Source organism: Neolamprologus multifasciatus, chromosome 2 (genome assembly GCF_963576455.1).
Source record: "Neolamprologus multifasciatus chromosome 2, fNeoMul1.2, whole genome shotgun sequence".
NCBI lineage: Eukaryota > Metazoa > Chordata > Actinopteri > Cichliformes > Cichlidae > Neolamprologus > Neolamprologus multifasciatus.
In genome coordinates this window covers 9199540-9224075 of record NC_140440.1, presented here as the reverse complement: position 1 = coordinate 9224075, position 24536 = coordinate 9199540, and the positions used below count along the sequence as shown (strand labels likewise).

General features: G+C 37.7%; 1 protein-coding gene and 1 long non-coding RNA gene across 23 annotated transcripts in view; both read left to right on the top strand.

The window, feature by feature from the left end:
• Nucleotides 1–24536, top strand: part of prom1a (prominin 1a) — an 89487-nt gene that overhangs the window by 11250 nt on the left and 53701 nt on the right. For 20 of the 22 annotated variants that reach the window (XM_085178221.1, XM_085178231.1, XM_085178187.1 and 17 more), the window contains exons 2-3: nucleotides 21904–21962; nucleotides 22476–22502. In XM_085178221.1, the coding sequence (XP_085034347.1) occupies nucleotides 21904–21962; nucleotides 22476–22502 (86 nt within the window). The remainder of the gene's footprint in view (nucleotides 1–21903; nucleotides 21963–22475; nucleotides 22503–24536) is intronic. The other 2 variants (XM_085178267.1, XM_085178357.1) reach the window with 1 other exon arrangement.
• Nucleotides 201–21636, top strand: LOC146523957 (uncharacterized). The gene is made up of 2 exons (XR_014877011.1): nucleotides 201–15889; nucleotides 15941–21636. It is a non-coding gene; the product is annotated as an uncharacterized LOC146523957 (long non-coding RNA).

Below are 24536 nucleotides of genomic sequence, written 5' to 3'. Positions count from 1 at the left end.
TACACTCGGTCACACAGAGCTCCTTGTTTCAGATATTTTGTCATGGGTTACACATAGGGCTGCTCAATGAATCGAATTTTAATCTAAATTACGATCTGGGCTTTCAACGATCATTAAAAATGACTGAGCCGATTATTAGCACCTCCCTCGTGCTTTACTCTCGCGCTGCTCCGTGTGGCAAATCGAGCGCACCAGTGTAAACTTTGCTACGGTGTCAAAGCTGCACCAGAGCAACACTGCAAAGTTCACTAAACATAGATGTTTACATTTTTCATTTATGTTTTATATTGCAAACATTTGCACTCTTATCAGTATTTGTGTAACAGGGTCATAAATCACATTGTTATAATTACACAAAATGTGTTCTAAACCCCCAAACCGATCCTTTTATACCTGACTTTTAGGACCTCCAAGCCTGTAGTTATGTTCATTATCAGTTAGAGCCCCTCCTCATTCTTTTCTTCTTCTTTGGTGCAACCCTATAAATACAGTGTACCCCTTTTGCCTCCCCCCTTTTCTACAATTCCCCTGTGGGAGAGGTTGGTATAATTTCTTTCCCAACACTGTAAAACGCTCATATAATGCACATTTAGCCACCTGGATGTTTCTGATTGTGATTTTAGTTCAATTATTGTCATTATTAAGCCTGTTTTTTGTTAGATGTTACAAGTGTGTAGTATGTATGTATCATAAATGGGTTTTAGGCGCCATAAATGCTAGCATGGATATATACTTCTTGCTAGCTTGGAAGTTGTGGTGGGTTGAGCTAACCCTCTTCCCCACTGTTTGTATTTGGTCGTAGGAGCTGGAGTGGGCAAATTATTTACTTGGAGGCCTTTATTTCTTTTACCTTTTTTATCAGGTATGTCGAATTTTGTGTTGTTGTTTTTGTTTTATCTTATGTCAAATATGTTACGTGTAAATCCATACTTTATGTTTAATGTAAAAATAAATGCCAGCCCTTTTCTACAATTCCCCTGTGGAAGAGGAGCTGGAGTGGGCAAATTATTTACTTGGAGGTCTTTCTTTCTTTTACCTTTTTTATCAGGTATGTCGGATTTTGTGTTGTTGTTTTTGTTTTATCTTATGTCAAATATGTTACGTGTAAATCCATACTTTATGTTTAATGTAAAAATAAATGCCAGCCCTTTTCTACAATTCCCCTGTGGGAGAGGAGCTGGAGTGGGCAAATTATTTACTTGGAGGCCTTTCTTTCTTTTACCTTTTTTATCAGACACAACGCAGAATCACACCGGTTACATTTGCACACTATTTTATATTATTTTTTCTTTAAAGCCATTATTCATTACATTGTTATTGTTAAATAAATATCGTCAAATAATCGAGATCTCAATTTCAGTGAAAATAATCGTGATTATCATTTTTGCCATAATCGAGCAGCCCTAGTTACACAGACTTACTCTTATTCCATGTATACTTGGTGCAGTCGGCAGAGGTTGATGCCAGTCTCAATTTTTGATACTTTACATTTGGAACCAGGACAATGTAGACGAATTTCCTGAAATTTCACAACAGATGGTTGGTTGAAAACAGAAGCATATTAGAGCTGCTGTAGGTATTAAAACTGACTTAAAAATGGAGCTTGTGAGTGGGGTAATATACGTTCTCTGTATAGTTTGTTTGGCAAATGTTGCTAGGACCAGGCTGAATCAGCTTTTGCCTTCAGAACTACCTTAATGTTAATGCTGGAAACATTCCTCAGAGATTTTGGTGTGTGCTGTCTAGATAGCATCCCACAGATAGGTCACCGGTTTGTGTTGATGAAAAGCTGAACAGGTGTATCTCAGGATTCCCAAGATTAAAGTTTTCCAGGATTTAACATTTTCAAGGTTGCATCAATGTAATTACATAGACAACAATGCTTGCCACGTATAGCAATATTATTATAAACATCAAGACATTCTTGGTCTGATTTTTTTTTTTTTGAATATGGAATAAATTAACAATTTAATTTAATCAATAAACTATGTTTTCTGTTACCTAAGATTTTTCTCCTAATGCCAAAGGAACATATCTTTACCATGTGTTTGTTGTGGTATTTGGTATTCTGATAGGTTGATAGGATCAATGAAAGAAACATGCTTTTTCTTCCTATCTTAAACATGTCTAGTAGGTAGAGTATACAGACTGCTAATGCTCTTGTCGCACAACAGGATGTCTTCCATTTAAGCTGCTGCTGCCCCAGCTTTGTAAGAAAAGATCACACTGCATAATGAGAACAAAAAAGTAATATTGTAAAGCACTTTAATTCCCTGCCTGCAGCTCTAGCCCTGTGAATAGATATCAAAATAGCCTTTAGCTACGTGTTGTTACACTTGAAATGGATCCACAAATCTGGGATTAGTCTTTCTGAAGGCTCAGCGAGGCAGGTGAGGTAGCCAGCTCTAAATGAATTGCCTCAATGCTAAATATATTACACAGCCATTTAAAAAGGACAAGACATGTTTTAACAGCAAATTATTAAACGCCAACAAATCCAAGCTTACCTGAGGGACTGCGAAAAATCATTTAATAAATAAAATGGGCGTGATATTATTGATTTTGCTAGTAAAGGGAGATGAATTTTTAGTTTTTTCTGCTCTAATGAATTGGCTTGAGTAAAATGATGAGACGTAGCTAGATTAATATTGAGGCAATCATACCGTCAGAGGTGACATCGTTACAGCAAGTCTACATTAGCAACAATCTTTAACCTTCACCCTGCTCTTACTTGAGGTCAGAGCATCAGCTGGTGGATACACAGTCTGATGTCTCGCTTGGGAAAAATATGTAAGGGATTTGTTGACTGACACGCTTCTATTTTCGGGACTAAATGTGTGAACCATCACTGACAAGTTTGCTTTCGGCTTTCCACCAGCCTGCTAGTGCAGTCATTCAGTGTTTAACCCCCGAATGAATCGCCTCGAATTAAGAGCAAATGTATTCCTATTTCCTAATGACAATTTTGTTAAAACTAACAATAATTGGAAAATTGTAAATTGTTTTCCCGAGTAAGGATAATTATCATTAAAATTATATGTCTTTTTTATACGACAGAAAATGAGGACAAAGAGAGATGAGGATTTTTAAATTGCCTAACAAATTCCATCAATATGTTCTCATTATTGATGGTAACTGCAACACAAGAGAATCGTTATGAGTTGTTGCTTTTAAGACCATTCGAACTACTAGCTCATCAAACAAATGATTTTATAATTAGAGCTGCAGCACTGAAACAGCACTCGTTCGTTTTGTCCAATACTGAAGAAACTGTTGGACTCTAGCAGCAGTGCACATCAGTGTTGGTTTGAACCTTTTGAAATGAACAGCCATTCAGTATACCTTTCAGTCTCAGTGTTGAAAGATTTCTATCCGGTTTAAAGGGAAACGCGTACTTCAATAGACTGAACAGGCAGTTTATGAGAGAAAAGCGATGCATCTCATTTAGAAGGCTTGCTTCACTAACGGCTGGCATATTAGCAGATGAAGTAAGGGGAGATAAGAGCTGTGGCTTTAAGATAAGTTGAGACATTTCAGGGTAATATTATAATGCCACCATCAGCTTAAGCTTCCAGCTATCTGACAGTGCAGGTGAGAAATGTGGCAAAGCCAGACACGGGGACAGCACAGGTAGAAAATCTAAAGATCGTTGCAGTAAGAAAGGCTGCGGAGATATGGGCTTATTTAAAGAAAGACGCAAAATTGAAAGGAAATAAATGCAGGGAGTTTGCTGGTGAAAGAGCTGTCGGTTCCCCAGCTGCTGCTAAAGCCCTGTTTCATTCGGGAACGTCATATTTGGGTCAGGCCTGGGTAGCCAAGCAGGAGAGTCGAGACGAAGCAAGCGGCTCAGTCCTGCTGAATGGGATGGCAAGTCATGCATTCTCTGTCCCTTTGTTCCGCTTCATTGGTGGGTGCAGCGGTGCCTGCTACGAGTCGACTCTGGGGACATGGTGAGTTGTAATTGCAGATGTGTGGCGAAAGAGGGTCAACCTGCCAACTCCAAGGATGACTACTCTAAATGGTGCTCTTCCTTCTTTAGCCACTTCGCAATATCCTTGCACCCTTCACTCAGCGTTCCAGAGACTGTTTCACTGAGTGGGATGTGTCACAGGAAGACAACTATGCCACACTCAGAGGCTTGTGGTGTGCAGCTGAAGTGTGTGTTTTCCTTTGCTCCAAACTTACCGTATGGGGACTGCTGAGTCCAGCTGGTTTATGTAAAATGTTTACTGAAAGTAAAGCTTGGCGCTTGAGTTGGCTCCAAACTAATTAACACCATGTCGATGCAGCTACTATTTACAATAAAGGACGGCAAAAAGTCAAGTGCTAGCTGATTAAGCAGCACTTTGCGGTGTTTCCCACACAAGGTTTTACCCTGACATTTTGCCAGGATATATAAACCAACTCAAACCATAAACTGCTGCAAGTGGAGATTCGTACATGTGCTGAAAGCTGAAAGAGGCTGTAGAACAAAGACTACCAATGCCAACTGCTGTTCAAGTTACTGGCATTGGAACCTATCCACAGGATGAGATGCAAAACTAATGTATTGCTTATTTGTTTGTCACAAAGCACTTGGCAAATATATTTTTACAGCAGAAACTTTTGAAGGGACTTATTTAATAACTCACTCTATGAAAGTGTGTGTGTGTGGCTCTTTTCGCTGCGCACATGCCTCCTTCATCTTCCGAAACAGAATCCAAATTTGTGGGAAGCACTTAGTTTGTATATCACAACTCAACAATCAACATGCCCTATCATGTAGAAATTATAGGCTAACTGTGTTTGTATGGTTTCCAAACCTTTGGGAATATGATATCAGTATCTTACTTTATAACAGCAGGCACATTCAGTGACAGCTTGAGGGCTTCCTCTCTTATCAAAGCGTGGAAATTGTATCACAATGAGAACTTTATGACATTGTAACGAGAACCGTATTGCTCATGCTTGTTGACTTTACTGTATAATTTTCTATAAAATAGATAAGATAAAATAATTTTATGTGCTGCAAATACTGTGCTTTGTTTGTGATGTGGGTTCACAATAATAATGTTGGCATGTAGAGTGAACTCGGAGCACTGTGGCTATTTCTCTAGAGAGAACATGACAGAATTTAAATACATCCACAAAAAAATTAGGAGCAAACTGTAGTTATGGCGACGTGTGGGGAAACTGACAGACAGTAGGCATCAGCATGAATGGATCAAGCATTAAAAAAAAGAAAAATAAAGAACCTGAGTTTATATCTGACAAACGGTGCAAAATGTCCAGAAAAATTACATCAACTGGAATGAGAATGAAAGTGTGTGTGTGTGTGTGTTCTCTCCTGTTATCTGTCACCAGGCAGCCATTAGATTGTCTCCTGTGATTGGTCAGTCTTCACCCTTTTCAGGTCATTGGTCCTGTCTGTCATTGTCACCATTGCAGCATTGCTTCAGCCTTGATTAGCTGATGGTAATCTGGGTCGTTGTTTACCTGGGCCAGACTGCAGGGACAATCCTCTTGGTTGTCAGGCAGTAGACATGCTGACCAGAGTCCACTACAGACTACATGTGCCTTGGTACTTTCAATTAACTACTTAGGCTAAAGGTTAGAATAGTAGGCTCATGACCGGAAGACCTTAATTCTGACTCACTGTGTATATGTGAGTATATACAGAGCTGAGGTTCTTTCTCCTCTCAAAATCACTTCTGTTACAGTTTTAATTCATGTAACATTGTGCTATAGTAATTTGCTTTTACAATACAAAATGTCGCCAAAAACTGGCTCGAACGTGGGGCTTTTAAGAAAGTAGAAATTTTGACTACATCTAAAGGCAGATTTTATTTCTGGTCAGATATAAAAGTCACACAGTATCAGAGCTAAAAGCTTATGATTATAACCTTCTCCCGGCTGCATCACACTGCCTTTCTGACCTTTGCTCTTTTATCTTATGAGACTTTTTGTATTGAGTATTGTGAAAATGAATGACACAAATGAGAATAACGGTGCACACCTTTTCAATGTTCCTTCTTCAAGCATTTGTGACAATCCAATAAGGTTTATCCTCATAAAGAGGCTGAGGCGGCTGTGTGTAGAATGAAAACTGAGAGCTTGAGAAGATTTTAAATTCTTTTAAAGACTAACTCAGCTACCAGCCAATTTCACCATATTTCGTGTTCATTTGATTTAAATCTGGTCTGTTACCTTTGCACGCAGAAGGAGAGAGGGGAAGGAAACAAAGAGAGTCACCTGGTTGGATTGTGATTGAAATCTGGACAATGGTCTAAGTAGTGGTCCACATTTTAAAAGCCTGGCCAATTATCCGAGCTGTTACACATGAATTCCATTTCAATCGGTACTTATCATTACTGATTTAAATAATAATGCAATCCTTTGGCTCTGCTGCTGTTGGCACTCACTTAACAGTTACTGCTCGTAGCCTGCGTCAGTCTCCCACTCAGATTAGGTAATGCTAATGTCACACTAGGGAAAGCACTGGAGGCAAAAGTATTGAAACCATGTGCAATGAACTACACACTTTTTGTTTTTATTAATATAGAGTGATTGATATAGTGCAGTTAATTTCAACCTTATAATCTTATGATTGTTTTCTCTTACATCTGAATTCCAGAATAATGTACTTTAAAAACATGGGCAGTATTAGCATTTAAAGACTGAGTTTATACGGTGATATTGTGTCATTTTAACGCATAAGCAGCAATTTAAAAAATAAATCTTTCTGTGGTGACTTATTTAATAGTTATTTAATAGATAGCTTTGCAACATTTTAGTATTTTAGTATTGTTTTGAGATTTAATTCAGCAAATGCTCTCATCCACTGTGCTGGGCATAGTCCTGGACAGGTGGAAGTGCTCTGGTCTGGTCTCATAAAAGAAGTCCATATTTGCTAAACCAGCTCAAACTCCATCTTTTCTTGTAAAACCAAACGGCCCTTTTTGAAAACACTTTTGATAACATACATTTTCTGGCACTACTATGTGAACAGTCACAAGGAGAAAAATTAGCCATTTTCAAGCATGGAAAGAAACTTGAGCAAACTTTACATTCTAATGTGTCAGAGGTGTTTTAAATGCTATTTGTCAGTTTTACATGAGAAGAGAGTAATGACTAACTGGTTGAGTTCACAAATATATGGCACTTTAAACCATGGTGCAGTAAAAGAAATGCGCTGTCTAACCAAAAATTGTTTTAAATCACAGTTTTCTTTTTATCACATGAAATAAAGGATCATGCTTGTTCGTGGGCTTCCTAATAACTGATAAGTGTGTCTTCCTTTACTGAATGGCAACTGAAACATCTCAGACAGCAGGGTTTTTACTAGAGGTGGGAATCACCATACATCCCACGATACGATATTATCACAATACTTAACGCATGATACGATATTATTGCAATTTTTTAAAAATATTTTGTGATATTCAGATTCTGTACATAAAGGTAAACTTTATCAATATTCATTTTATCTAATAATAAAGTCTCACACTCAGTCTTTCTCTCATTTCAGTTTTATTGTTGACAAACTGAACGCTTTGTATTACAGTCTAGTCCAACTTACCATCTGGTACAATTATAGCTATTCTGAACTATGAAATTTATGAAAACTATGCAGCCCCTTCAACAACTGAAGAATTTGAAAGTAAATTAAAACAAAATATAATTTTACATTAAATAAAAAAGTTTTAAACTTAATTAAAATAAAACATGTCTTAAATTAAAATAAGTAAACTGTCATGTTTATTGCTGCCATAAAAAAAAGTTAAACACATTTGGACAGTGAAGGAATGTCAGGATTCTTGCTCAGAAAAAGGATCAACATGCTCTGAAGTCAGAGTTGTGTTCCAGTCCACAAAAACTTTTTTTGTAACAAAATATCGATTTCTGCTGAGCTGTATCGATACATTATTAGCAAACAAAATATCACGATACTACACAGTATCGATTTTTTCACCCACCCCTAGTTTTTAGCTGGGGAAGTTCAGAGAAGAAGCAAAGTGACTTTAGGGCATCAGTATAGCTCGCTGGGCTGAGTGTGCAACCCATGTGCAGAAGGGCCACTGTTGAGTTTCTGTTTCCTGCGTGTCATTCCTGCTACTCTCTCTGCCATCCATGCTGTCCTGTTGAAGAAATGAAGGCTAAAATAAATAGACATTTTTGTTTGTCAAATAGCCATAAATGACAAGAAAAATGTTAATCTATATATCTTTACCACAATCTAAACCATATCCAGTGGATGGAAATGCAAAACTCTTGATCCAGGTATCTTCTGGATACTTGAGAAGCCCCAAAAATGTGTTCTTTGACCCCAAAGGCTAAACCATCAGAGTAGCTGATGGGTTCACAGACTTTTTTACTATTAACATGTTTTAGTCATGGGTTCATCTTTCCCCTGTGTGAGGTGAGTATATGCTGTATATGTAGTCAAAAGCCTCAGCTGTTCACATAGAACTGTCCTCTACACACTCACTTTATGTATCTAGACAGAAAAATCCATCCCCATCGTCTTTCATGCACTAACATCAAGATCTATTGTAAGGCTGTGGAGTATTCTGTTTAATTGAAATGTGAGATGACTTTCTCATGGCAGGTTAAGTCATAATTCTCAGCTAATACCTTTTTTATTAGTTACACACAAGAAAAGACGCACACTCTCAACCTCTCAATCACTTTAATTCTCCATATGTCACGGGTGGGAACATTGTTGCATTGAAGTAAAAGATTAGCACTTTTAAATTAAATGCCTCTCCACCTCATATGAGTGTGTCTGTGTGTTTTCTCCCCTGTCGTCTTTTTAGTTGTGTAAAGTTAAGCCAGATTGTTTCTCCATAGTTACAGGTTCTATGGCAACAGTGTGTTTATCCAGTGTTTTTAACATGAAGCTCATGGGAAGTCAGCTCGGATGCTAACAGTCAGCCCCCAGGACACACTCACAAACACGTACACCTGTTCTACTTTACTGGGAGCTTTTAAATTAAATGTCAGCAAAGTTTTTACTGCCAAACAGAATGTGTTGGAAGAATAACCCAAACCAAGTATTGCATCTGCCTCCTTTCTATAGGTTGGTAATTTGTTATTATACATATATAGTAGGCTTATGACCACGCGGCTTCAAGGTGATGTCATATGAAATGGTTTTCTCGTAAACTCAATATGTTGTATTAGTTGTAAGCAGATAAACCAAAAAGTGACACCTCGTGGAGTGTTTTGAGACTGGAGGGGAAAAGCAAGACAGGATTTCTCTTGTATGCCAAATTCAACATCTCGGTATAAAGTAATCAGGCTCTTGCCAAAAGGCTCATTTTTTATACTGTTACAATGGATGCTCATATTTAAGATAGCTGAAGTTTCAAATAATAAGGTCAATGGTGTATAATGTACCACAGCTTTAAATAAACCCTATTAACAGAAGTTCAGCTGTCAAAAGCAGGTAAATCATCATATTGTTATTTTTGACCGCTTGGGGCCACCATACAGGCCCTAACCACCAGTTGCACAAATTTTCTGTTTATGAGCGTCAGCCAATCAAAAGGAAACTTGCATAAAGACAGGAAAAGGAGCTATAATACTTGTTTCAGCTAGATGATGAACTGAATAGGTTTACCCAGGCTCATAGATGAACATTTTGAATAATGAATTATGCAAACCTGACAGGTAAATGCTGGCAAACAGAAATATTTTGCAATCTAATGAGTTTACTTCAGGCCACAGTGTGGGATGGTTATAGGGAACATGGTGTGGGTTTTATTCTCCCTAGCTTCTTAGGTTTGTTGTCTTTTTTCTTTTTAAATGTGTCACTGAGCACTCTGCTACACAGAATTCATACAGGATTCTTTGAGCGGTTTGGTGCATAAATTGAGTAGAAAAGTGCATTTACCATTTCCCACTAGTTCTATTTTGAAACCTCTTTTTAAATGAATAATGAGAGAACCTCGACATAAATTTCTGTGGTCACCTTGACATAAAAACTGCATGTAGAGAAACGACAACAACAAAAAAACACATTTGAAATTCATGCTGTTTCTCACCCAGAATAAAAGGTTTTAAAAGTTTTTTTTCCTCAGTTCTTTTTTCTGCTCACCCATTATAAACACAGACCTCTAAGTAAAGAAAGTCTTAAACAAATAATTTAAGAACAATAACTAATAAAGGAATACAACAGCAGAAACTATAGTAAACTTGTAATCTCCGCATACGTCAACGCAGTAATAGGATGGCTAATATCTTCCAGATTCGGTGTGAAATAACCCTTTTCTTAGGTGTTCTCACTTAGATTTCCAGTTTAGGCTTATTGAATGCTACACCTTGATTTTATTATGTCCGGGTGATATTTTAAGAGGATCATCCTAAAATATGACACTGTCAGAAGTTCGAGGTTTCCTTTGGTGGCGGGATGTTTACAACGGCCAACTTTGAACCTCTCTCTCTCTCTCTCTTAGTCTATCTTTTCTGCCTTCACTTTGAACTAGATAGTAAACACAAAAAGGACAAAGCCATTTTCTAAAAGTGCTGAAAAACATTTTTGTTGCATAGCAACAGGTTGAAGGATGATGAAATGCTCCTTGTATGCTTTTAGCTCCTTGTGTTACTCGAGCCATCTACAGAAACACTTGGAGAAAAGCCTCATGTCTGATTATCGTGTCAGGTTCGGACACCGGAAAGTGTGAGAGGGTGGTTTTTGGATACTAGCATGCCTCAGTAGAGAAAACATATTTGTAAGACACATGCCGTTATTGAATTGGTAAACCATGCAGGCTTATGTTTTAATTTATTGTTTTTTCAAATTTTTTGTTCACTTGTAGGCTGAAGAATCAAGCTATGATCAAGTTTATCTAAGTCGATATCAGAGTTATTCTTCTGTCCGCCTGATGAGATCTTAATCTGTTCTGTTCTCTCCCATTTTGTGTAACCTACATGACTTTAAAGTTTCTACTTTCTAGCTGACAATTTTCAGCACAGTCCAAAGGTTTCATATTTACACAGGTTTGTATACATTTTACCAAGTGAAATGTACATTTATCATGAAGTGAGTAGATGTACTTAAGTAGTTTTTCTGTGGTTTAAAGTTCACGCCCCCAACACCACAAACAGAGAATTTCAAAACGAATCAGTTTGGAACCTAAAATATTGATTCACAGGAAGTACCAGATGCCTGCACCCACTCAAGATGCCACTGGCGTCATGAGTGGGTGCAACTAGACCCACGAAAACATACAAAAAAATGGAGAAGACGTGTGATGCCAGGTCTTATGTAGAAACTCAACTCTTGCTGTCAAATTGGATATCCTATGAATTCTAGCAGAAGCTCTAAAGGCTATACTCAAAATAGACTTTCCTGTACCGATAACTTGGTGTTGCTTTAAACACGTGGCTTGCTTCTAAGGATGGGAATCAGAATTAATGATACAATACAACCTCAGCATATTATGTAAAATAACAATGGTATGACGATTAAGAAATATTCGGTATATTGTATTGTCGATAATTGTGTGTTTGAAGCAGAAAAATCTGTTCAGATATATTGTTGGGTCCAGTATTAGAACATTTCCTAAGATCAATCAAAAAAGAATTCACAATACAGAAATGTCAACTATAAAACAGTAGATACATCCAACTTATAAAAATGTATGTTCATTATACACACTCCTTTACAATGAATGAGTACAACATGAAATGGAGGCGATCAGCTTTACTGACACCCAGACTACTTTCATAGCAGTCTTCAGCTTGTTCTAGCTAAATTGTGGAATTTTCATCTTTTTCTTGTCCACATCCCACAGATTCTCTATGGGGGCTCAGTTCAGGCAATTTGGCCAACCTAGTACAGTATTAACATGGTGAGCAAAGCCCTGCTTTAAAATGAAATAAGTATCTTTACAAACCCTGATGCCTGACCTGCTGCTAAACACCTGTGTGGACTTTGGAGCAGAATTATCGCAGACTGATGAAACTTCACATTTGATTCTGTGCTTCTCCACTCTTTTTTTAATTTTAGGACCTTGATTTCCAAATGAAGTGAGTTTGAGAGTGTCTTTATATTAATGCAACAGTTCTACCCCTTTCCTGAAAGTGTGTGTGTGTGTGTGTGTGTGTGTGTGTGGACGGGTATTAACATCTTCATGGGGACCATAAATTGGTAGTTTACTATACTTGTGGGGACAAACAGCCCTCGTGGGGACCGTGATTTTGGGTCCCCACGACTTTAAAGGCATTTTTGAGACTCAAAATGTGGTTTTAGTGTCAGGGTTACAATTAGGTTATGGTTATGTTTAGGGTAAGGGTCAGGCATTCATTTTTGATGGTTAGGGTTAGGGTAAGCGGCTAGGGAAAGCATTATGTTAATGAGATGTCCCCACAAGGATATAAATACACACGTGTGTGTGTGTGTGTGTGTTTGTGGTGGCTCTTGATGCGCTGACACAGCTTTCAGTCCGCTCCTTGTGAAGCTCTGGCAAGTTCTTGAATCAACTTATAATCTACTCCTCTCAAGGCTGCAGTCATCAGCTTTTTCCTTCCTGTCCTTTGTGGTGTTTGAACATGACTATAGTGCAGATAGAGCCCTTAGACTCTTTCTTGGTTCCAAATAAACCCCAAATGAAACTTTGTCAGAATGAGCCATACAATGAAAGGTTTCAGATGGCAAAACCCAAACCATAGAATTCCCTTAATGATGAGAGGAAACTGCAGTCAGGTGATAACTTATCCATTCATGTGACCTTTTGCACATGCTCATCATCATTTGATCCGAAAAGTATTGATTATAGCAGCTTTGCATACTTCTATTTGTATGTAAATATCAGAAGTTATTATGCAGGAGGGGAAAAATGAGGTCCATGCAGAGTTTCCATTCTGCATTAGTGTTACAACTCCTGTTGAATGTGTTCCGTACCACAAATCTCTTCCCTGTTTATGTATGTGGCCTCAGATAACTTTGTGAGGATGAATCCATGTAGTTGCCAACAGCGTCCCTCTGTTCAGGAAAAATCCCCAACTGGCTGTCTGCTTTTGTTGCTCCTTTCGCCTCACAAGCAGAGCAGGGCTAAATGGAGTTTTGTGGTGTGGAAGTGTATCTCATGGCCAGGCTTACTTACTCATTTATTTATTTATTTTTTATAATAAGCCTGTTAGCAATGGATGTTGTCACACACGACTGTCGGGGCTTAGCAGGAGGAAATATTAGAGTTTCGTTGATTCGGCTAGTGGCTTTTGGAGCAAGTTGATTGGAATTTTCCTTTTTCCTTTTTTGTGTGTAGTCCATAAAAGTTCTGCCATCTTTTGCGCCAACAGTAAATACTCTGTACTCTATTGTATATGCAGTGACAAAAGCAGTAATACTTTACAATCTAGATAAACTATAATTCTTCCCATCTTACCACCTCGTGCATTTTTACCATCTCTCCATGATATGTTCACCGCTCCTTTAAGTATTCTCTCCGCTTGCCTCTGACACTCTTGCTCTGCTGTTTTTCTTTGTCCATCTGTCTTGGTTTGTTTCAGATCCTTTTGTTACACTTAGATGTCTTTCTCTTCTTCTTTCACACTTTCAGCTTTTGCATTTTAGCAGTTCAGCTTATGCTTTTTTGCGGAACCACTTAAAATAAGTCTGTATGTAAAATAAGCCTAAATTCTGAAACCCAGTAGCATTAACAGCATTGAACAGGCAGTGAACGTGTGTGTGTGCCAGGGTTTTTGTCTTATTTGTTGAGATTTGCTCCATTTAAAGTCCGGTTTCTGCATTTGATTTCAATTTCTAGACAGATAAATCTGTGAAAAACCTTTTTCATTATTTCTTAGTATATATAATTGGGTAATAAACTACAAAAATGTCATCATTTATCATACAGTTACCATTAGACACCAAAGTCCCTAATGATATAATTTAGAATCGCTTTTTTGTCTGTTACATGTAGACACAACATTGGTTTATTTCATAAGTGCCTTAAAACGTTAGATCTCTCTTTATGCTTGAATGATTCATAGATCAGTGTTAAGTGGCTTAACAAAAAACTGACTCTTCTGAAAATGGTCAGGTCCAAGGACTGAACTGACACTGAGTGAAAAAGTAGTCAATCTCCAAACTAAAACTTTGAAAAACTTTCAGAAAGGCTGAAGAACAATCATTCGAGACTACTTAAAAATGTATTTAAAATAAAAAAGTCTAATTCCTTTGAAGCAGTGTATAAAGAAATGAGCGGTAACTAAAGATTTGTGCATAGTACAAGACATCAGATTGACATTTACAACTCTGACAAGGTTATATCATTAATAAACAACATAATTGCCATAGTTGATGAATGGGTGACGATTGAGCACTGAATTGGTGAAACTTGAGTGTGGTTGCAGCATTTTCTTTCCATTTTTATAGCGGGAAAGTCCTGTATAGCTTCTACCCCCAACAGGCAGCTTCATGGTCAATTGGTCCTCTGTTTTGTGTCTTTTATTTGAGCAAAAAGGCTCCAGTTCCCCACAGGAAAAAGGTTATTGGTTTTTCAAAGACTGTGTTAAATGATAGTCCTGAATAGCTGATGCTGTTTGAGCCTCAGTGCAGCGTTTACAAAGGTCAGTCATTTCAACAGCTCTGCTTCAATAACAGGCACAGGATGTCCTATTGGTTACACAGACAGTCTCGTAACAGACAGGCTGGTTGTTTCCATAACACTGTAAAAACTACTGTTGGTGGAAAAAACATTTGATAAGTGACAAAACTGAATATGAATGTTGTGATCACAGACATATATCCATTAATATGTATACTCCTATATGAAATAGTAATTGTTTTTTGTTTTTTTTTAATGTTTGTCATCACATGACACGACCAACATAGTAAATGAAGTTTCACAGGAAGCCTGAATTAATAAATGCAGATTTTATTTGATAGGAGGCTGGAAGAAAGATCTTTGTCTCTCTATTAAAGTGACCTTCACAGGATATGATTTTAATTCTAAACATTAAGATTTTATAAAGTAATAGTTGGGGATCTTGATCAAATAGCATCATTTGTGACTGTAAGGAAATGAAGGGTACTATGCATCGTTGTTATCCAGTTAGCTGCTATCATTACTAACAGACTACATAATTCGAAGTGTAAATCTATTGCCAAAAGGTGCCAGCAGCAGCAATATTATAGTATAATGCTATAGCATAAGTCTGTTTAGACACTAAAACGTTACCAGATGTTGTGTTGATACTGCAAGATGACATTTTCTTTAATCGTGTATCAATTTATACCATGTTATTGTGGATGGTATGATATTTTACTGTCCTGGTATCAAAACTGTTAACCCTCTGAGGTCCAGGCCATCATAAATGGCAAGTGTAACATTAACCTTATGCTAACTGCATATTCTGGAGAAAAGTAATGAAAGTACACCTTTCTTTTTCCTTGTGTTTCAGTTACACGATTATTTTCTTTATTCCAGGTTTGTCAAGACTTGAGATAATAATATAATAATGAACAGAAATTATGTAATCTGATTACCTAGACCACAGGTGTTGAACTCTAGGCATCGAGGGCCGCTGTCCTGCTTGTTTTCCAACTAACCTGGCTTTGTAGCTTCTTATTGGCAAAGCACACCTGATCCAGGTAATCAGCAGCAGGTAGGGCAGGGATATCTTAAAAACAAGCAGGATACTGGCCCTGGAGGACTGGAGTTTGACACCCCTGACCTTGACGTTAGAAGAAGGGTTGGGGTCATCACTGATGATGGACCTCATAGGATAAATCCACCACAAAAACACTGACATGACAAATTTGACACAGTTTTAACTTACACAGATAACAGGAAACAGACATTAGTTAAGATGAAGACAACAGACTTTTTATAGGCAGCCTACTTTAATCACTGTGGCAAAGAAGGACAACTACAACATTTGTGTGTGTGTGTGTGTATGTGTGTGTGTGTGTGTGTGTGTGTGTGTGTGTGTGTGTGTGTTGTAAGCTCAGCTGTTTTTAAAATTAAACCAAAGCCATTTATAAGTGCTTTTTGTGTTCTTAATTACATAACTGGAATACAGCATATGGTGAAAATACGAGTGTGCCTTAATACTATTCACCAACACTGGAGCCTTAAATCTGAAACTGCCCTAAATCCCTACAAACAATCGATGCACAGCAGAACTTGGGGTTTATTATATTCAGTCACTAAACGTGTAGGTTTGAACACTCCTGTCAGATCACTTAATCCATGGGTCTAATCACCTTTTTGTTTTTGTTTTTCTTGTTGTGTTTTTCTCAGGAACTCTGGAGAGGTTCCTGAGAGGATTACCAGTCACACATCTAATTTGCTTTTCTTATGTATTACTCTAATTAACCAATGAAATGCAAGCTCTTATAGTAAAGAGCTATGGATGATGCATTGTTTACAGTTGGAAGTATTGTGCTTGGCATCTGTCACAGCACTCTTTTTATTATGTATTAACCAGCCTATTTTTATTGATTAAATCAGTACATTTTGGTGGCAAAATTAATGGAACTGTAAAAAACCCAAATTCTCAAAGCAAACATTTAATTTAGTGTAGGCCAATAACAGATGGATGGTGTATTTTAAGATGTTTTATTGTCTGTTTTGACCCTTTAAAATGCATGTATTGAATTTTGATTTTAAGTCCATTCAAAGAGCAGCATGTTGAGAAATGATAAAACACAAAAGAGCGAATTATAAAACATGTCAAACTGAAGTAAAGTGGATCTGAGCTGGTAACACTGAACCCTTTTTTATGCATTTCATGCTGGCTTAAAGACCAGAAGAACTAAGGTGTGTTGCGATTAGATTTATTTTGACTCCCTGTTGTCAAGCTCACAGAGAGCTGTTCAATAAACATATCCATGCTTCACAAGGTAAGAATACTCTTTAAAACAATTTTATAAAATTACGCTAGAAAGCCATAGGATATACTTTGGCTGAATAATTCACTTTTCCACCCTAGTGAGATCAAAATTCCAGCCCAAGCAAGCACAGTATGTTGAAAAACCCCACTGTTCATTGCTGTCCAGAAATCTTCTTCCTCTCCCATTTCAAGTCTGAGCAGAGGAACCATGATAGAGACCTGCTGGAGTCCTCTGGGCGGGTGACTCACTTCTAGTCAAAGTGATGAAACATTTATCTTGCCAGGTTCTGCTTATCTTGAGCTCCCTGCAAAGCCTCATTACATCTTTTGGAAAAACTCTACTTTGATTTTTGTTTTCAGTTCAGAAGATACTGACGGCGCTTCAACTGCTGGCATTTACTTTTTTTTAAATAGCATTCATTACTGTAACACATTAATGAAAGGGTAAGCAGTTCACAATCCATGAACAATTCGTTTAAATTGCTGAAGCCACAGTTTATATGACAAGGAGGTTAGTGGGGTTAAAGGCCAAAGAATCCTGGCTAATATATGTATGCGTTTAATAAATGACAAGTACCAGCAGGAGGGTTGAGAGGAGAGGGAACGTGAGTTGAAACTAGAATTAAGTGAGGTTTTCGTTCACATAGAATTAGATGCCTCTCACTGCCGAAGATGGATTCAGTCCAGCACTCTCTCCCTGTTGCTTTTCTTTCACCTCTTATTTCTCTCCGTTGTGATCCTGCCGTCTTTGATCTTTCTCCTTCCTTTGTGTTCTATTCCTCTAGTCTGCAGACATTCTTTTACTCCTTATGGTTGAAAATCGCTCCCATTTTCATTCATCAATTCATTTATTGGCAATAGTAATAACAGAATCTGCTTTTCATTCATTCATTTTGCTCGTCACACACGTACACCAATGAACCACAACATCTTTCTGATCTTGTGGAGGTCTGCCTCATGCTTCCTAAACAGCTCTGACCCAAAGGGGTAAAAACTGGAGCTTAAAGTGTGTCCTGTGATGTCAGGCACTTGGATTTATACAGCACGTTCTTGGGGTCTTGTGAGTAGCGGGGTGGGACTCTTTTGTTGTGTTTCTTGGCCAAATCCTGAGCATTTCCTTTGGTGAGTAGGGATTTGTTTAGAACAATGTTTAGGTGGCTGGTGCATGTCAAAAGATCCACCTGAATGCCAGGACCTATCAGAATATTGCATTGTAATGAGATGATCAGTATTATTCATTGGATTTGTCAGTATTCAGTGTTAAAGATAATCATTGTACACTAAACAGCTGGATGATTATTTGAAATCTGCTCTACAGTTGCAGAAAACATTTTCCTGATTTCATAGTTTCTTGCCTTGTCAAATGCAGCGTGATGATAATTTTGTGAACTATATTCTAATTTTTTTGTCGCTTTTTAATAGGAAACTAAAACATTTATGGATGTAGTAGCAGTCCTAATTTAATCAGAAGACCGTCTCCAGCTATTAAGTTGAATAACTGTTTAACTGTTTACAAATGCTGAGATATAAAATGTAAGTCAAAATTAAATATTGCTATTATAATTTGCACTTTTTTTTCCTTAATTTCAACTTTTTGACTGAAGTCAACGAAAGTGAAGTTTCGCTTCTTGTGCTGTTACATGTTAGCATACTGTACAGGCCTCACAAAACTTGTTTTGGAGATATCTTATTACCTGAAATGATAACATTACAGGTTTCATCCTCTCTGAATAAAAGGGAACACGCCTTATAAAAAGGTCAGTAGCTTCTTTCAAATGTGCATAACCACAAGGAAAGATAATAGCTGGGCTTGGCTCACTGTACTTGTTTTCCTCCAGAAGGCTGGATTATTTTACACCTCGGTTCAAAATGCACAATAGTGACTGGCAGGGATGTAGGAACTACCCTGAAAGCTGGAAACACTGACACGATCGACCTATAATAGAGAATTATGTTTCCCAAATGTGGTGGAAAAAAATTCAGACAAAGTATATCACAAAGCTTTTCAATTACAGTAGTTACAGTAATTGCTGCTGCAAGGCATCAAATACAAAAGCCAGCAGATGCCTGTAGGTATACCAGACAGATGAATGTGAAAAAAGAAGCCCATTGTCAAATTCATGTTCATCATAATTAACTGTAAATTGAACAATTGGACATAACCTGTTCCTGAACAGCCATAATATATGGTTTAAAGATTATTATAAAGCAGCTTCCCATTAATACCAATCTGGCTGTGAACAAGACGCAAGCACACGATGTCTAACAATCTGTTGTTAGAATGAAAAATAATTATTCTCAACAATTCCAGAAGATATTTTTTATATTCACTGCATTGCAGAAGAAAACTCAGGCTGTGGCTTTGACATCATTATTTTTGGAAACCCTTTGCCTCCAAGAAGCCTTGCTGTCTCTGTCATCATTGCATGATGAGTCACAGCCAGCTCCAGGTGTAGATAAAAAAGATAACGCCAAGATGCTCTGTTTGACAGGAGATATAATTGTTTAGGGTGTACCCATGAAATTCCTTTTCTAACATTGGATACAACTGTACTGTATTTAATTGGCTTCATCCATAGTGGAAAGGGTCCACTTGAGGACAGTTTTATCTCTTGGTAAGGCCACTACAGGTCTACCATTGTTTAACTTTTACCACTTTAAGTTTCTTAAGAACAAAACAAAAAGACATGAATCTTTAGATACAAAGCTGCTATTCTTCAGTGGACAACAAAGATAAATCTTGCATGGACAGGGCCTGGAGCCAAAATGCAAAGCAAACTGTTTTGTTTTCCCCCCTGCATATTCTTTTTACTACTCTTCCTCTTCCTAAAGGTATGCAATGTTACTGATTAGTCAACATTTACACAGTGAGCTATGTGATCTGTCTACCTTGAAACTACTGGTGATGCATCACTGTTGCTAGGAAAACACCTAATTATCTTAGCTACTCAGCTGTATCAGGAAATACCCCATCTCCATTCTTGTAACAAACTGTGCCTTTTCATTTCCTTTCCTGGTTACCTTTGGAAGATAACACATACCCTTCCTCAGAGTTTTAAGAATCTGTAGGTGGACAACATTTTCTTTTCTAAATCTCTTTAAAGATTTCATATTTAAATTCTGTCTGACTGTAAGTTATAGGCTCTACTAAATAGCAGAACAGTTACCAATTAAATGAACAGTACCATACACACAGACAGAAACACAAATATCTACATACTACACTGCTATCACAACTTTAAAGAAGTATAACAGAGCAAAGTGTGGTCAGAAATTCTGGTCCTGAATGTATTTCCATATGTGAAAGTCATGTTTGAGATTATTAGTTGTATCTGTTATAAATTTCCAAATTTCCTGTTACAATCTCTGTTTTTATTAGTTGAAGTGTAAAAAACCCCAAAACATTATACGTTTCATGTATCGTGTCTGTGGGCGACCGTGGCTCAGGGGGTTGGGAAGCGCATTTGTAACCGGAAGGTCGCCCCTGGGCTCTCTGTCCTGGTTGTTGTGTCCTTGGGCAAGACACTTTACCCTACCGCCTACTGGTGTTGGCCAGAGGGGCCGATGGCGTGATATGGCAGCCTCGCTTCTGTCAGTCTGCCCCAGGGCAGCTGTGGCTACAACTGTAGCTGCCTCCACCAGTGTGTGAATGCGAGAGGGAATGAATAGTGGCATTGTAAAGTGCTTTGGGTGCCTTGAAAAGCGCTATATAAATCCAATCCATTATTAATCATGTAGTTAAGAAAACTTACCAAAATCTAAATGGCTCATATTGCTCTATATACATATGGACAGCTTTAATTAAGGGTTTTAAAATGTTACCAAAAGTCATCAGAATTACACTGTAAATAAAAGAGGTAAATTAAACGAAAGGTTCGGCAAGTTTTTCATGGGTCTACATACTCAACTCTGCTGCACAACTCACAGATATAGTTCCCGTATAAATGTGACACTATTTATACGGAAATAAGATAAGATTTCTTGCCAAGAAGCATTTCTTTTCATAGAACTATAGTTATGTAGGTTCTGCAATGGTTTGATGATGAAAGTGGGAAAAAAACAATCATCCAAAAAGATCATTTCACAAATATTTGTGTCCAGAGATATTTTGTTACTCACATTATTTGGGGAAAGGTAAAAGGAAAAAACTCTGTTTTTGAAGTTGAAAATGAGTCCATTTCAGTTAACTTTATATCGACCACATGTCTAATTCTTGTATAGCGTGACTGTTATTGCTATTTCCACTGCTGCATGTGCTAAAGCAATAACTAACATTAGTTCATTATTTAAAGACGCAGTAAAATATTAAGTGAGCTGGGTGTTGCACACTCATATTTTTAGCTAAGAATTCATTGAGAAAAACATTTAATTTGATTGATTTTTGGTATCAAATTTAATATCAATAATGTGACACGTTATTGGTTTTGCTGATTAACAAAATCGTGATACTGACATCCACCAGGTAGAGTATTTTAAGTAATCAGGATACAAATAGCTACAACAGAGTCCAAACATATAGACAGACTAACTAAATAAAACACAAGTTCCTCACACTGTCAGCACAAGAGCTGGGGATGAGGAGGCTGCAGTGTCACAGTGTGGCTCTGGATTTCCTGACATTCTTGTCAAAAATGTCAACTTCCTTCTTCAGCCTGGCATAAATTATTTCTCAAAATGTGCAGAGTCTACAGTTCACTCCAGTTCCTACCTAAGTAAAGTGTCAATACTAAGACTGTTATAAACAAACCGTCAATCAATATGCTGAACAGTAATATAGAGCATGAACTATAAAGATGTGTGTGTACTAGTATAGAGTATGGAATACTTTTTGTATTTATTTGGGACTAATTTGGGACATGTTATGTTTTTGTGTTGTATCCTGTAGGTAATATCAAATGTCTAAATCGTAACAGAGGCAGATGTGTTTAAAAACGTTGCCACGGATGCTAGAAATTCATACAATGTAATGAGAGTGCGATATAATCTGCTGGATAAAAGAATCCTCCATGCATGTCATTTTTTATTACAGGAAAACACCAAAGTTCTCTTCATGTGTTTGTTTTCTTTATGCCGCTGCAGATCTTATTGTCAAACTGGCAAAGGACAAGTTTGGAGCCATTCAGACGGAATATCAAAAGGTAACTGAGTGTGTGCTTGTTTGTGTGGTGAAATGATTGCTTTTCTTTGCCTTTCATCCTCCTTGCTGCATTTTTACTGATTGGAAACAGCAACTCATGAAATACATTACATTAGAAATGTAGCTCTGAGAAACGCAGTAGTCTGTGACTTCTCTAAAACAAGGTGTCAATAGCTTTCATTAGCCAAGGCGATGCCATCTTTTTACCGGCATTCCAGGGGAAAAAAATGGTTATTGCTTCTGGCGCAACCTATGAATTTAGAGAGATAAATCATTTGAGCTCATCGGAGCAAACAGGTTTGACAACCAAAGGCTTTTTTAGGCCTGAGAGCTAAATAAAGAGTGCAATTTGCAATCTTATTTGTGTGCTATGTATGGAAATGCATGACTTTAATTTCTCTTTTTGTTGTTCTCTTTCATCACATGTGTTCGCTTTGTGGCTTTGCTCTTTTTTTGATGCTGCATTGCCTTTTGTCTTCTGCATGCCCTCTTCATCTGATCTGGCCTCCTTCAGCCAGAGAACATAGTGCTGACCCTTCAGGTAAAGTCTGCACACTGGACTTAAAGTCTAACCGATCCTCCCCTTCCCATAATTCTTCACTATGAAAGTCATCAAGGCTACACAATCATAGCTGAGATATTAATCTTGTATATTTTGTTTATTTTGTCATATTGATAATTGGAATATACAAGATTAGTTTTGCAGCCTTGTAACTTTCTCCCAGCCATCCCATCAACCTCACAGTCACCTTGGAACCTTCCCTTTAGCTTGACCTAAACCGTAGCCCCTCTTTCTTTTTGAAGCACATCCTCGTGCAGAGTTTTTTCCACTTTTATGGAAGTGACAGAGATGACTGGATAGAGAAACATAGAAAAAATGTTTTATACCACTAAGTGTCAGAGAATTCTACTTTGAATTTCATCTAGTTTGAACTTCGTGTTACAGGGGGTTATGGTGAAATATTGCCTATAGTTCTCCACTGGCTCCTGAGGACCTACTGTGAGGCTAATATGTAGCACAAAACGGGACACTTACTGCCATATCAATCCAAGCATCGTCACTCAAATTTGACGTTTTTGAACTGCAAAGTAGTCTCCTCCTTTAGTTTTTATTATTAGAATGATTAACAAGGATATTATACTTGTGTTCATTATATCAGTGCATAAACAGTGTTCAGTGCTCATGGTGAATATCTCTGTATTCACTAGTCAGCATCTCAGCTGTATTTACTTTGACATCCACTTAAAAACACAGCATGTAAAAGCCACATGTAGCACAACAGATACATACATTATGTTCGGGATCCTGATGGTGGCAGAACTCTGGACCTGGACTTGTAGTATGCATTAAGTGCAGCATTTTCCCTGGTTTAAAAATCTTTATATATCAGCATAAACAGGCTGGACTACCTCACAGGTCAACAAACTGTAACAGTGATTTTTACTGTGATTCTACAGCAGAGCTTTTAAATGGTTTGAATTTGTGCTTGTAGCCTGCCTGTAAAAGGCGGTGATTTCAAACTTTTATTGGAAGAGCAAAGCAGAATAGACTCTGTCCCAGCATGATATTATCCAGTGACATGCCTGCTGATAGGTTTGTAGCTTAAACCTATTCGCTGGAACGTTGAAGACAATATAATTACACAGCAAAGCAAGACACGAAGTAGGCAAAGTTCTTCATGTTACTCATGCATGAGGGAGACCTGCCTGGAGCCAAGTGTCGTTCCACCACTTGACCTCCATCAGACTCTCAGCCAGGTTCCCCATAGCACTCCTTTTATTGTGGTTACATGAATATGCATAGGGTCATTAACATATAACATCTTACATAGGTATACATGTGAACAAAGGAGTGTGTGTGTGTGTGTGTGTGTGTGTGTGTGGGGGGGGTCAGAGCGTGACCCCATAAAGACTTCCCTAAACCTACTGGTCTGGAAAGTCCAGCAGTTCATGTAAACAAAAGGCACTCAGACTAAAACAGATATTGCTACGTTAATCCTACTGTAAAACAATAAAACAAGGTACGACCTCTTCCCATGCTCCCAGGATGTAGGTGTGGATTCCAGAACACTCTGGAATGCGCACCAAGCCTTTGCAGACTATTAAGGATCACACATCCTATCACTACATCGATTATACACCTCTAAGCATATATGGTTAAATATTTCTAAGCATAAATGACAATCAACATTACAAAACCTAACACCTGCTACCATGAACATTTTGTAAAATAAATTCTTCCTCATATTGGGGAAATTGCTTATCACATCAGGCCCAATGCATTGCAGTTTTTGTTTTGTTTTTTAATATTTATTTTTTTTAAGAACAGCCTTTCATAGCCCTGATAGACAAATGCAAAGCAAATCAATCATCAGGCTTTAAAAGATTATTTAATGCAAATCACAGCTGGCAGTGTGTACGGTAGTCTTAGTTTTAACCAAAGTTTGCTTACGGTGGATTTAAACAGTCCAACCGTGTGTTTGAGAGCGTGTGTATTTACATGTTTTCCTGCCAGTATATGATGTTAAAGAGTACTTATACATAAATGTATGTTCATGACTTTATAGGGTACTTT